This window comes from Lonchura striata, chromosome 1A (assembly GCF_050655825.1).
Source record: "Lonchura striata isolate lonStrDom1 chromosome 1A, ASM5065582v1, whole genome shotgun sequence".
In the NCBI taxonomy this organism is placed as follows: Eukaryota; Metazoa; Chordata; class Aves; order Passeriformes; family Estrildidae; genus Lonchura; species Lonchura striata.
The window spans coordinates 20,727,999-20,743,050 of record NC_140741.1 but is presented as its reverse complement, the minus strand read 5'-3'; the positions used below and the strand labels follow the sequence as shown (position 1 = coordinate 20,743,050).

Genomic DNA, 15,052 nt, shown 5'->3' with positions numbered 1-15,052 from the left:
TGGCTTTCTTAGTTGGTTTTGATAGAGAAGCTGTTCCACACCTTTCATCATCCTTATTGTCCCTCTCTGACCCTCTTTCCAGTTTTACATTCTTGCTGAGATGTCCCACTTCTGGTCTAAATTAAGACAGAAACCAGGTTTCACTTTGTCCATTTCACAGGGATGTCCATGAAATCATAAGACAAAATAAAAGTGGTAGGAGAAAAGAGATTTGCATTTGCATAGAGAAATAAGCTGGTGTTAACCATTTCATTGGGAGCCAGCAGCTTCTTGTCCTGTGCAACTGGGATATTCCTTCCCCTTCCCCTTCCCCTTCCCCTTCCCCTTCCTCTTCCCCTTCCCTTTGCTTTGTCTTGCCTTGCCTTGCCTCGCCTCGCCTCACCTCAAGGAAGGAGATCAGCCTTGACAGGGAACAGCAAGCCTTTTAAAAAGATTATTTGTCATGTCAGGGAAACACTTCCTTTTGTCCTGGAAGCTGGAGAGATGGATGCCAAATGACTTTTTGGTGTTTATGATCTCTGGGAGCCATCGGCTGCAGGCTGAGAGCTAATGAGTGAAATCACTGGATAATGTTTGTATGACAGGAAGCCTTCACCAGTCATTCAGGACCTTCTTCCCAAAATTTTACACACATTAACTGCTTCTCTCTGTGCTGAATACACTGAATTTTGGAGTGTTTCAATTTGCTTAGCCATCTTTATGCTTTTATCACAAAATATTATCCCTCTGACAGTGTGAAATTGCTTGGCCAAGAATGAGAAACTTTGCTGAAAAGATATACAAATAAGAACACATATCCATGTTCTTTCAGTTGACATTTGAGTGTTTCAAGATGTGAAGACTGGAAAAGACTAATTTGTATAGAACAAGAATAAGAATTCTAACGCCATCCAAAACTTGAAACTTTCAGAAGCCTTTTTACTCTGTTGCTTACAAGAAAGAACAAAGTCCATATTAACATAGTGCCAGCATATTCGTAATTTATCTTCCAGAAAATGCACTCAAAGGAAAGACATTTGAAGATGAGACAGCTTATTTGTTGTGATCTCACATCACAAGTCTGGTTTCATTCTATCTTTTTATAACACAGCTGATTATTAGATCTCACACAGTTCCCCCCTTGTGGCAGTCACGTTCTTCTCTCTTTCAGGATTTTTTATAGAGGAGTACAGAGGAAAGAAAGAGAAAACAATTTCTATTTCTGTTCCTTGTTTTTCTCATGTAGAATGTGTTTGGAGAATTGTTTACCTGGGGTGATTGCTTGATTGGATTCTGGTGAGGATTGTTTGAGCCTGATGGCTAATCCAATCCACCTGTGTCTGAAGTCTCAAGAGAGAGGGTCACAAGTTGTTAGTGAGTTAGATATGATAGTTAGAAAAAGTAGATATGTAATTTTAGTATCTCCTTTAAATAGTATATTAATATATTATAGTATAGTTATAATAAAGAAATCATTCAACCTTCTGAACTGGAGTCAGACATCATAATTTCTTTCCACTGGTTTCACCTACATTACAATACCCACTTCCTAAGATACCTCAACCTAACCTGTAATTACACATCTAAGTTGGAGAATTTCAGATGATTATCCAAGAGCCTCACAGCAAAACAACAAACATCTACAAGAAAGCAAACAGAATAAATATAGCTGTACCACATGTGTCCATTGCAATTCTCACTATATGAACAGAAATGGAAGAATATTCCTTTCACTGGGCACTTTGGAGGAACAGATCTCCAGTTCTGTTCTTCCCCAGAAACTACCTCCATTATGCCTCTTCCCTGCCCCAGCAGCTTAATTTTCCTGCTCTTCTGGCAGGAAAAGCTCTAAATTACTGGCTCTTTGCAAATATTAAGTTCAATACTATATATGTTATGTTGGAACGCATAACATGTAACACATAACACATTTTGTAGTACTACATTAATCCTTTTTAAGTCATGTGGTAGATACGGTTTTAGGTTATAACATAATGTTATAATGGAAAGTATGCGATGTAAGATATTTTTTTTTAACTAGTTCAAGAAAGGGATGAAATAATCAAGAAATTCTTCGCACAGAGATAAGGGCAACAAGACACCTAAGAGTTACTGCCTCCTTATTGGGAAAGACAAACCTCCTTCCACCTTCTCTCCATCTTTAAGGAGACACCAGGATTAAGGGGAAGGAGTTGATGATAACCAGAGAACACACTTTGTTTAAAAAGAATTTATGCATCATGTATGAGATATATGAATATGCAACAGGCTGCTGCTTTTAAGGGTTAATCCTTTGTTAGCGAGCCACGCTTTCAAGAGGAAAGCATCTGAACGTTCATAATTCTTTGCTTTTTATTACCTTTTATTGTCCTAACTCTGTCTAAATTCTTATTACTCTATTTTTAGAATCATTTTATTACTATTAAGCTTGTAAAATTTTAAAACGAGCGATTGTCGTTTTTCAGACTGGAGGAGGCTCAGGGGCGACCTCGTCGCTCTCTACAGCTGTTTCCTGGGGACTCTTCTCCCTGGTGTCAGTGACAGGACAAGAGCACATTGTCTTAAACTGTGCCGGGGGAGGTTCAAGTTGGACATTAGGAAGAATTTCTTCACATAAAGAGTGGAATGGGCTGCCCAGGGAGGTGCTGGAGTCACCATCTCTGGAGGTGTGTAAGGAAGGACTGGAAGCAGCACTCAGTTGACATGCGGCTGTTCGATCACAGGCTGGACCCAAGTATCCCAGAGGCCTTTTCCAGCCCGGCCGAGTCCGTGTTTCTGTGTGACAAAACCCGGCAATGACGCCTCAGACAACACCCCTGGAACGCCGGCGGCCGCGGCGCCGTCCGAGCGGGGCGCGGCGCGGCCAAGCCGCACGGCCTACAACTCCCATGGTGCCCGGCGGCGGCGGCGGCGCGCGCGGCGGGCGCGCGGGGGCTGCCGGGGCCGGGCCGTGCGCGGGGGCCGGCGCCGATGGCGGCAGGCGCAGGGGGCGGCTGAGGGAGCCGCCGGTGCCCGTCGCGTCCATCGACCGCCGACGTCCCGCCCGGCCCGTCCCTTCGCCCGCCGCTATGGAGGCGCTGATCCCCGTCATCAACAAGCTGCAGGACGTGTTCAACACGGTGGGGGCCGACATCATCCAGCTGCCGCAGATCGTGGTGGTGGGCACGCAGGTGAGGCGGGCCGCGCCGGGCCGGGGCCGCGGGCGGGCACCGCCCCGAGGGCAAGGTCGGGCTGCCCATCGCGCTTCCGCCGCCGCCAAGGGCACGGGGGAGCGCGACGGGCGAGGCGGGCGGGGCGCTCTCGGTGCCCGCGTTGCCCCGCACGCCCTCGGCCGCTCCGCCGCCTCGGCCCCGGCTGCGCCGGGAGCGCCTCTGCGCCGCCCGCCCTCGGGCGCTTCTCGGGCCCGGCAGCTCCGCGGGGCCGCGGCAGCGGGTGCCCCGTATCCCCGGGGGGCGCGGCGGTGCTCTCACCGTGATCGCCGTCGCTACTCGGCCCTGACTTCCCTTCCTCGACAGCGGCCGTGCAGCGAGGGCCGGGCCGGACGGAGGGGATGTGGTAGCGGGACGGCATCTTGCGGGCGTGGATGGGTGTCCTTTCCCCGAGTTCTTGTGCCGTTTGGACTCTTTGTCTTAGCTGGCGATGGGGAGTGAAGGTGAGAGGCGAGGCCAGCGACTGTTGGCCGCAACAGTTGCAACACGTGCTTGTGAGCCTGGTAGTGCTCCTGGGCTCGAAGATAGCTCAGATCCTCTCCTATCTCTTCAAATGGGATCCTGCTCTTCAGCAGAACTTTTGGCAGCTGAACGTGCCTGACCAGAGCTGCAGCAGTCGCAAGGGAGTAGAAGATGAAGCTAATGGAGCGCTCGTTTTGTTTCTGTGATATTTAAATATGTATTGAATGTGCTGTGCTCCTTGACAGTAGCATGCTCACCGAAGACTTCAGTACCAAGTACTGTGTACTCAGGATTTTAATTGATAACTTAAAACACCAGCTGTACGTGTAAATGCAATGGCATTTTTCTATGTAAGATTAAAAAAGTACTTTTTCCAGTTTCACTTTATGAAGTGGCATTTTTTAAAAATACTTTTAAACAACTCTGTCCTAGTTATCTTTTCCTAGGTGTAAATACTTTCCATAAGTAAATACTGAGAGTTAAAACAGTATTGACATGTGTTTGCCTTCAGTAGTCTCCCCATCAATATCAATATCTATTCGGGGCTCCCCATCTATATCAATATCATGTATCCATGATATTTATGAACCCCCAGAAATTAGCATGAAATTTCCTATCATCCCAAAACAAAGTCCTCTGTGGACTCCAGAAAAATATATACCAAAATATCTAGCAAGCTGTATCTTGGGGTTGTTTTTGGTTTAGTCAGGGTTGTTGGAAGAAAAAATTGTCTTTACTGACATAATAATTCTGTAGATACTTATTTTATGCAATTAGTTTTAGTTTAAATAAAATATTATTAATCTATTTATTTGGAGTCAGTTTATTGGAGACCACATTTTTAGAGATGTGTCACATATGGGCTTAGAGCTGATAGTTCTGCTGCTGGTAGCTTTCTTCCTTTTATTTAACATGTGCCATTTAGACAGTAATGTTTCTTTGTGAACTGCTGTGTGGCCTTTAAGTTTGTTCACACACTTGATGTATCTGTAGCCCACTGGCATATGCTGTCTTTGAATAATGTTCACAATAAACAGTCTTGAATTTTTCACCTCCATTTTTCTTGTAGGAAGCAAATGCTGCCAGTTAAGGTTTCTGTAATCCTCTGTTAATTAAGTTATGCTTTTTTGCATCCATTTGCCACTTGCTTTTTTTAAATGACCTTTTTACATATTCAGCAAGGAGAGGAAAAGTGCTTTTTTAAGTAGTTTTCTGTTTTATTTTTCTCTCTTTTCTCTACCCTTTTGTTCTTTTGTGCTTAGGTCTTTCTCTGCTTCTCATTCTGTGCATTAAGTTATTTCTTTCTTTTCTAGGTTGTTTAGAAGCTGTTTATAAGCCTTAACTCTGCTGTGAATATTTTCTGTTTTCCATGTTCCCTTCCCCCCACCTCTGTTGTTTGGTATTCATTTCCTACCTCCCTTGTGCCCTGAGCAATTGAAATGCTTTAATTTTTCCTCTTTCTAGATACATTTTGGTGCTAATTGCAAATTGTTTCTCAGTAAATTTTGCACATCTAGATGGCCTCTTGCACTTGTAGTGGTTTTCCTGCCATTCAGTCATATGAGAATTCCTTCTCATTCTCCCCATTAATATTGTGTAAGTTATTTCTGTATCCTAGCATAGAGTCATTTAAGAAGACTGGGAACTGTGCTGTAGTCAGAGGACACCTTCAAACTGCCCATTTTTCTTCACTGTTTCAGGATTTTTCTGCCATTTCCAGATAGGTGTTCTATTTTTTCCCCAAGTCAGTATTCCAGTTCCATTTTTAGAACTGTATGACTAAAGTGCAAAAAGAAAAAAGTGTCCAGGTTAGCAATATGATATAAAAATATTAGTTCAGTAATGTTGTAATACTCAGTATTCTGGTTTATACAAGTGCTTTGTACTCTGTATTTTAAGGGGTAATATGGTGGTATTGAAGTGCCTCAACTAAACACATTAAAACTACAGTAAAGGAGACAAGGGGAAGAAAAGTAATTAACGATGGCCTTTTGTGTGGATAGGTGGTATCACAAAAATTAAATGCCTACACTACCAAAGTGGTCATAAGATTTAGAATAAATTTAAGAAAACCAGCCAGACAACAAAATATCTGCCTAGAAGTCGGTAAAAATGAATTGTCTTTATTTATTTTTTGTGCCCTTAATTTTTTGAATATGTTTTTGATTTTTAGTAATCGTCAGCCTAGTTTTATACGAACTTTAGTGTCAGCTTTGTAGCAAAATTCTAATACTAACATAAAATCACTTTGCGGGCTTTAGTTGCACTTGTTAGTGTTAACTGAAGTGGAGATATTGTAGCAAAATTGATGTAGCAACTGATGGAATTGACAGGTCAGATTTTGGAGTGACCTTTCCTGTGCACATTTATGGAGTTCTTCTGCTCAGTCTTCTGCCAATGCCATTTTGAGTCTTTAAATGGGGAGGTGTAGTTCTGCTAAATGTTGCCCTGGGATTGACTCACAGACGAGTGTGACTTTTATTCCTTTTTTTTTTTCTGTTTTGTGTATGTTTGATGCTGATGCTAAACCACTTGTTATTGCAAGGTGGAAGGTTTCTTGATCTGAGGTCACAGCCTGAGCATGTGGATATGTATATATGTATCCACAGCCTGGATATGTGGATATTTATGTTCTGGTAAGATAAATAGTTGGAAGAATGCTGATTTGGCTGTTAAGGAGTTGACAGCAACGGGAAGGTAATGGACAGTCCTGGCTAGTAGGATAAGGAAATGAATTCGGCAGATGCTATCAAAGCATCCTGAGAGAGGCTGGCACCTTGGTCTGGAACTTCAGGTGCTCTGCAGAGCTTCTGTGACTTTCCCTGGCAGGGGAACAGAAATTCAAGCCACTTAGCTCATTCAGTGTAGCCTACATTGTGTTGGCAAAAAGCCAGTTTGAGGTGAAGGAAACTCCGGTTTGTACTAAGCAACAAGGAAAAACCCATGCCAAGCACAGCCATGTCTTCCTCCTGCCTCTCTTGCTGAGTTGTTAGTTTGATTTTTGTGGTGTTTTGTTTATTTGTTTTGATTTTTTTTGTTGTTGTTTTGTCCAAGGATCTTTGTGGCAATTGAAGCAGATGCAAAAACCCATTAGTATCTACATTTGAATAGAGGATGTAACCAGAGCATTGCTTCCATGCTGGCTGGGGACAGTTTGCTTTTTCTCCCAGATGTTTTGCAAACTTCCTGATTTAATTTGTTTTTTTAAAATTTGCTTTCATATCTGACATTTACAGTCTCTGGTTTTGGGTGTAACAGTTTTCCTTTTTTTGCCATTCTTTGCTCCTGTCAAGTCATGCCCTGACTGTTCTGTTTGTTTCAGACAAGCAGCAAAGTGAGGTTGACATGTCTGGTAAATGTAAACAGCTAATTAATATAAATGTTGCTGTTAATATGATATAGTGCAAACAGCACTTATTGTTGTGCTGTTTCTTTGCTCTGATGGGCCCCCTGTTTCTGAACAGCTGAACTTTTTGGGTCTTGAAAGTTTCTGTGATTGAAAGGATGGCATTTTCACTTTTTCTATCTGTAGACCTTATATGAATTAAAATAGAATGATAGGTCTAATAATTTGATCCTGCATTTTAGCATTTTATGATTCTTAATATGAAAACATTATTAAACACCATTTAGAAGATACTAATTTTATTGTTTGCAAATGCCTGGTTGTCTTGGAAGAGCAGAGAGTCTGCACAGAATTCACAGTTGTAGAATGATGTGGATAAAGAAGTCTTGTGCTTCTCTTTTCTGGTTTTGTTTTGATGCTTTACTGCAAGGACCTTGTTCTGTTCATCTTGTAATTGGCAGTTGTTTTTCTTGGAAAACTGGTATTTTAATTAGACCAGGTGAATCTTGTATGTTGTCCAGGAGGCACAGTGCAAAGAAAACATATTTTCAGGAAGATGGAGGGGAAGAGTATTAAAACATACAGTGCAGGCATTTGTTTTTCACAATCTGGAGGAAAAAGTGCCTGTGTAGTTTTTGGAAAAGATTTGTTTGTGTAGTAGCCAGAAAGTTGACTAACTTAGAGATTTAGGGTTTGGGTTTGTTTTAATAATACTGTTGTTTAGAACTTTTAAAATTTGAATATGCAAGTTGGTTTTGATTTACTTTACTGCAAGTCATTAATATAGCAGTATACACAGTACTATGTGAGGTCAGTATATCTGGCTTGCAAATGGGAATCTTCAAATACCACAGTTCCATGATGTAACTGAGAGTCTGTAACTTGTTTCTACTTAGATGAGGCATTATTTTCCTAAGTGAATTATTGGAGGGCTTTGGGAATTGATGTACTGAGGAAGAAAACATCTGCTAATCACTGTTGTATTCGCTGTTGTTTGGCACTCGTCTGCAGTTAGATATGCTGTAAATGCAGGATTTCTGAAGAATTTTGACTGAGCTGTGCCAGTTCTGGCATTCCTTATTGCTTGTACATAAGCTGTATTATGTGGAGGTAGTTCCTGTGACTTTTGTCTCTCACTGACTTATTCAGTAGAGCTCTCAATTCAAGTAAATGGGGAATGCCCTGCAGGAACAACAGTCTTGTAGTCTGGACAAGATCTTGCATGTAATTCGCAACAATAAGCAGTGCATTATGCTGGTTTTACTGCTTTCTCAAGTTGGGATCAGCCTGTTGTCTCTTCTGCATCTTTTAGAAGTGTTATTTTGTTTCAAACAATGTGTTAAAATAATTCATTTGGCCTGCTTATAGCTTTAACATTCTTTTTTGATTAGTAAATAAATTTTTAAATTTGTTAGCTCTTTAGAGCCTAGCTTGGGGCATTCCTAGTTTAAATATGAAAATTTTGTTATAATATCTGTTCCAACCAAAGCAGTTCCTTTGTAGAACTGCTCTGAAACTGCATGCGTAGTCACCTTTTATTCTAGAATAATCTGTATTTGCAAAATAAGGAAAGAAAAATAAATACTGCTGTTCTTTAGTTATAGCGGGCTGAACTCTTCTAAGATGGCTACTGCAAATAACTTTTTAAACTACCAGTGTGGGTAATATTCCTGTGCATGAGATCCCAGCACAAGTGCATTAGCTTTTATTGCCCAATGATAGAATGAAAATTTAGGAAATTCTGGATGTACAGATTGCCAAGAGCAGGATTTACGAGCAGGACTTTTGTACTTCTTGTATGAAGAAATTGCTGAATTGCCACTGTTTCATCTCAAAGCCAGATGCGTTGCTTTGCTTAATAGAACTCTTCAGGAATTAGTATGTCTCATTGAGAAGTGTCTCTTACTTCACAGTTCCTTACTGTCATTCTTAAATGTTTGTATTGTGCCACTCCAAAAGTCACAGGGAATTCTGCCATCACTGCCTCTATTTTCTTGTGCTGTCCTGTAAAAAGTCTCTTTTGTGTTGCAGGAGTTCTTTGCATTTTTTTCCCTATTGGATGAAATAGTAAAAAAACTTACCAGTTTGCCCTGTTCAAAAGCAATGAGCTAAATTTTACACTCCTTTCAACTAATTTTTGGTTTGGAAGTTTCCCAGTAGTTTATTGGACATGTATCCTTAACGTGGTGTTTTTTCCCACAGATGATGTATTGTGCATTGGCTCCACAAAGACATTATGAAGTCTAAAGATAGACAGAGGAAGGCAGCAGGTTCTTGTAAGATGACTCGAAGTTTGTTGCAGCTAATTCAAGTCCATTATCATTTTAATAATACTTGAAATATAAAACAGTCAACAATCCAAGCATGTGACTGTAAGAAATTTGATGGTTCTTGTGCATCAGTGAGACTCCAGGTGAGCCTTGTGTTAATTTGCCTTCTTGCTTCATGGACTTCATAAGAGTAAGAGCAGACTTTGCTTATTTACTGAGCTAATGTGAGTCCCTGTGAGCTAAAGGACAGTGAATCACAAGGGACCTGGCATTTCTTTAAGGACAGTCTCATGGAGCACAAAGCAATAGTCCATCCACTTGCTTGGGAAAATGAGTGGAGGTCTAAGGAGAGCAGTATTGAAGGAACTCGTGACTCAGCCTCAGCACAGCAGAATCATGCAGGAGATAGAACAAGGACAAGCTCGCTCAGGGATATAAAAATCCTGCTTGCATAGGCAGAGATGGTATCGAGAAAGCCACTCTTGGAAGTAAGGGCATCAAAGGCAGCAGGAACTTCCAGCACTGGATCAGGAGTTAAGGAAAAAGAGAAATAGGGACATAAAGGCTTGCTGCTGTCTGTGACAGGTGATCCAGGGACAGTGAATATGGACAAGGCTGAGGCATTGGATCCTTTCTTTGCCTTTGTCTTCTCCATCAGGGTCTTCTAGGTCTCTGTCCCCATTGGTGGGGTTAAAAGTGGAGAATAATTCAGTGGTGCCAAGAGGATTGGGTCAGGGTTCTTTTTTTGATATGGAGAAAACATCTTTGCATTCTGTTTGGTGTAGGGAACAAGACTCCTAAAATAGTAATGCTAATGAGGATTTGGAAATAGAATAAGGAAGAAGGTGAAATAAATGGGATGAGGTGAATTTGAATGGTTGCTCACAAGGTTACTTCAGCATTTTCAAGATGGAGTCTCTTCCATCTGGCTTGTGTCAATGACCCTGAAATGTTTTTGGAAGTAATATCTCTGGCTGTTAATGAAGCTGGACAATTATAAAATCATGCACTTGCTGTGTGCTGCTTCTGAATTCCTAAAACTGTGGTTTGTAATGCAGCAGATTGTAACTCACATTTTCTCTTAAGAATAAGTGTAATGGGTGGGAGCAAGTGCCTTTTGATACTTAAGTACACACAGTTGAAACATGCAGGGACAAGTAAAGAAGACATGAAGGATAGGGAAGCAAAGCAACCTCATGAGGACTGTTAAAAGTAGAGGTGCTGGTTATTTGGAGTGGATCACAATTATTACAGCTTTTTAATTTGGGAGGGTAAGTGCACAATTGTTTCCCAGTGTCTGCCCTTCATCTTTGATTGTCAACATCATCTTCAGATTAATCTAAAATAAAGATGAATATACAGGTGTTAGAGAGGCAGTGAGAATGCTGATAAGGTTTCAACACACTTTGACAGTACATAAATGTAAAATACTGAAGTCTTGTGTGCATCATCTCTTTTTATCTTAGTACTTTAGAGGAAAATGGTTTTACCATCCAGCAGACACAGGTGTTTCTCTGTGAAATTAATGGTGGTTGACAGAGCAGAGTAAAATACACTCAGCCATGGTAATTTGACATAAAGGTTAAAGGAGTGACACAAGATGTTCCTGTATTTGCCCCCCCCCTCCCCCCCCCCCCACCGCTTTTTATCTGAGCAATCTGTATTACATTCCTTTAGATATCACAGCTAGTAGATATTTCAAATTAGGACCAGATATTAGGGTCCAGAGGGAAAATCTGCCTGATGGCCTATGAAAAGTTAGTTTGTTAATGCGTTTTTTGACCCATCATGAAATGAATTTATGGATTTCAGTCCATGCTTAAAATTGTGACGAGCATTTCAATGAGATGGCAAAACAAGTGATACTTCTGCAGACTCGTTCCTAAAAATTCCTTTGGTTATCAGTATTAGTGTCTGTCTACATATATTGTATGAAGGACTGTCTGAACTGACTTTGTATTCTTAACAGACCCATATACCTTGCTTCCCCCTCACTGGCAGAACAAGATCAGCTTTGTGTTTACTGCTTTCTGCACTGTGTTCCCAGACAATTCTTGGTAATGGATGCTGAGAAGCCCAGATTAAGAAGTGCGTCATTAGATAATTGTATTCCAACTACAGATTGCTTTACTTGGGAGTGTAATGCAATTTGAAAGAATTTCCTGATGCATGGAGTACTGTAATGTTTCATTTAGTGTGTTTGCAAAGGATCCACATTGTTCCTTCCCCATCCAGAGATAACTAGGAGTGGTGTAAAACACAGTGATTTGCTTCTGTGCTTAGCTTGGTGTGTCCATTTTAGTTCCTGCATTACACCTCCTTTGAAAAGACTAAAGAGCAGCAGTGTGCAGCAGCTTGTCCCATGGATTTTGCTTTCCTTTCATGGTGAGGTTGCTAAGGATTCTTGCTATTTGTTACTATCCCTTATGTGCTTGGATTGTATGTTCATGAGAAGCCACTTCATCTAAGTCTGATCTCCAGCCTTGTGAGACTGAGTAATCATTTTTCCCATGCCTAAGAAAGTCTTGCTCAAAAGACCACAGAATCATCAAGATTGGAGGAGACCTTCAAGATCATCTAGTCCAACCATCAAGCCAGCATAATCATCCCTAAGCCATATCCCCAAGTGCCACATCCAGATGCCTCGTAATGTTTGAAATATTTTTAATAAATGAGGCACTTGTCTTTGTTTTTTGGTTTTTCCCAATGCAGGAAATGAACCTATATCATCTCTCATTTTTCTGGTTAGGCATTTCACTTGTTTTAAGTTTGTTGAAAAGTGGTTTGTTATTTGTCTATGTAAGTTTATTTTTTTACAGTCTATAATATCAATAGTTCTTCAGAAGAGGGCCGGAACAGGAGCTCTGTCAGGGAGGCTTGCAGACCTAGTTCATGCTGTGGTCGGGTTGTTCTTAAGTTATTTGATAAGAGTTCAGTGCCCAGTGTCTGTTACAAGCTGCTTGCAGGGAAGGTGCCCAAAGTTGATTTGGAGAAGGACAGTTGAAGAAAATTATTAATAACTTTCTAGGGGAGTCTTGAAGGAAAAACAAATCTTAATAAGGCTGTATTTCTGCTTGACCCTGCTCTTCTTCCAAGTTTTCTAAACCGTTGATCTCACTGCTGTCAAATGTGATTTAGATTTACTTTGAACAATATACATAATCTGCATTGGTGTGTTATTTGCCTGTTGAGACAAATGATATTTTTGATAAACATCTTTTTTTTTTCTGTGCCATAAAGCATGTACAATAAAGTGGTACAATAAAATAAGGCTTTCATTTGTTGCTGTTCAAACTTTCTAGGGGTTTGGCCTTGTATTTTAATATTTATTTTGTCATTTTGCATACAAGCCCTATTTCAATAGGTTTTAAAGCTCTCATATAATATATTTGTGTCTTGTTTTACTGCACTGGTAGAAATTTACTGTCTGATGATAGTAATGTGTTGCTTGACCTCTGATCTACTTTTCAGTTTTAGAAAAGTCACCTAATGTCACTAATTTTGTGGGATTTAAGGATATTCATTACTTTTTTATATCATGTTATGCCAGGTGATAAACTCATCATTTGCTTTAAGTCTCAAATCTGTTACTTCAGAACTGGTAGGCTGAGTGGAGGTTCTATAGCAGTTAAATAATGCACATTCCAGCTGTCAGAAGCATCTGTTGGTTTCCTTTTTTTTTTTGTTTTGTTTTCTTTTGTTTGTGTTTTAACAAGATAATTGTTTGGTAATTGCATTAATACAGAAATATTTCCTAGATGGTGGCAAGGATTGTCAGAGCAGGTTTTCTCATGGTGTTACTACATAGACTTAGAGGTGCAGAAAATTGGAGGAGTTTAATACAGCATTATTAAAAAGACAAAGTCTTCTCAATCAGATTGAGTGCTATGTTTACAAAGCAGGGTCTATTTTTTATTGTTAGTTTTAATATGATACTTGCCTGGAATCACTTTTAAAACCCAGGTTTTCATAGCTGTTTGTTAGACCAATTGTGACTCTTAGACAAAGAGAGAGCATTTTGAATGTAGTCTCTCAATGAATATTTGTAATTTCACAGCCTTTAAGTATTTCACAACTTTTTACAGTTTCTTTTTATGTAAATACTTAAATATATACAGAGAGAGTGTGTGTGGGATGCCATGAAACAATGTTTGTTTCTGTGTTTAGGGTGTAAAACAATGTTTGTACTTACCAAGCTGATACAATGCATTATACAAAAAAAAAAAAAAAAACAAACAAACAAAAAAAAAAACCAAAAACAAAACAAAAAACCAAACAAACCAAAAAACCAAACCCAAAAACCAACCAAAAAAAAAACCCCAAACAAAACCCCCCTACCCAACCAAACTCAAACTGAAAGGAATGTAAGATTGTAGCAGCCGATGTACCCCCCCCAACCAAGTGTACATTGTTATTATCTGTTTGTGTAATGACTGCTGCTCATATCAATGCAGCCAGCCCTTGTTAATTCTAACAAATACTAACCGAGGGTTAAATTCCTCAGTTTGCAAAGCAGATTTACTTCAAAATGTTAGAAAATTACATAGTACAATAGATCAAATTTCTTTTTGAGCATTATAAAGAAAAGTGTTTTTTTCCAGAAATGTTTCTGGAGAGTTTGATATTTGTGGAAGAAAATGTTAAATAGGAGATTAATTTTTCTGAAACCTGTTATGAGTTTAGTTTGACCTTAAGAGATAAAAACCATGGGGCAAACCATGTAGATAGAAATCTGTTCTGAGTACCCCAAGCAGGTTTAGGCTTGTAGCAGACCTGTGTCCCTCAGTGCCTGTGCAGTGGCACTGCTGTGTCTGCAGGGAGTCTATCATACGCTCCTTCAGGCACTCTGTAGCAGAGGACAAGACAGAGTGCTCTTTGCAGGCCAGATGAAAGCAAACTAAAATACCACAGCATTTTTATGTTTCAGAAAGTAATGTAGCTGTGTTCCACTTTTCAGAGCAGTGGAAAAAGTTCTGTGTTGGAAAGTCTTGTGGGGAGGGATCTGCTCCCACGAGGTACTGGGGTTGTCACCCGGAGACCCCTTATTCTGCAGCTGGTGCACGTTTCCCCAGAGGATGGTCGGAAAGGAGCTGGAGATGAACATGGTAAGTGTGATCCAAGAATGTGTTTTGCCTTTTTATTCAAGTCTTTCCTGTCCTTTTAAATGAAAAATCAGTTGCTGTAATCTTAAAACTTTAGTATGCTTTTTAAAATTTGCTTGGAAGGAAACACAGCTGTTGTCACATCAGTTTTTTCCATTTAGCAAATGTCATGAAGTCAAAATCTCTGGATATTCAAAATACCTTTAATGTTTTAAGCTTTCCTGTTCTTGGGAATTTATTTTGAGAAAAACAGGCATTTCAGTTGTGAAGACAATTGTCTGAAGTGCAGACCACATTATTTTCTTGTGTGAGTTTTTCATCCCCTCCCCTTTTGCTGTTTATATAAGGTATTTCATTGAGAAGGTGATGAGTATGAGAGTTTTTAGAAGGAAGGTAGGAAATAAGTTCTGGAGACATGAAAACAAACTTCTAGTAGATGCAGACAGAATTGAACTGACAATTTCTGTAGCTTACAGATGCCACCCTGCTGGGCTGCACTGAGAGACTCCCAATGGCGCCAAGCAGGGCACTTTAAATATTCCGTAGGTTTTACTTTGAAGCTTGTCTTCTGTACTGCTTCTATTTTATCCTTCAGCAAATCAAGAAAGTGATCTCAGTTGTCCCTTGGGAGTTTCAATGCTCATTTTATACCAACTAATGCTCCTGATTAGGAGCAGCAGGGGC

General features: G+C 40.2%; 1 protein-coding gene across 5 annotated transcripts in view; it reads left to right on the top strand.

The window, feature by feature from the left end:
- Positions 1-2,924: 2,924 nt before the first annotated feature.
- The window catches only part of DNM1L (dynamin 1 like), a 35,439-nt gene continuing 23,311 nt past the window's right edge, over positions 2,925-15,052 (top strand). For 4 of the 5 annotated variants that reach the window (XM_021549375.3, XM_021549373.3, XM_021549374.3 and 1 more), the window contains exons 1-2: positions 2,925-3,149; positions 14,224-14,371. In XM_021549375.3, coding sequence (XP_021405050.1) covers positions 3,048-3,149; positions 14,224-14,371 — 250 coding nt within the window. In that variant the 5' untranslated portion in view covers positions 2,925-3,047. Of the gene's footprint in view, positions 3,150-3,440; positions 3,632-14,223; positions 14,372-15,052 lie in introns of those variants that run through there. The other variant, XM_085569649.1, reaches the window with a different exon arrangement.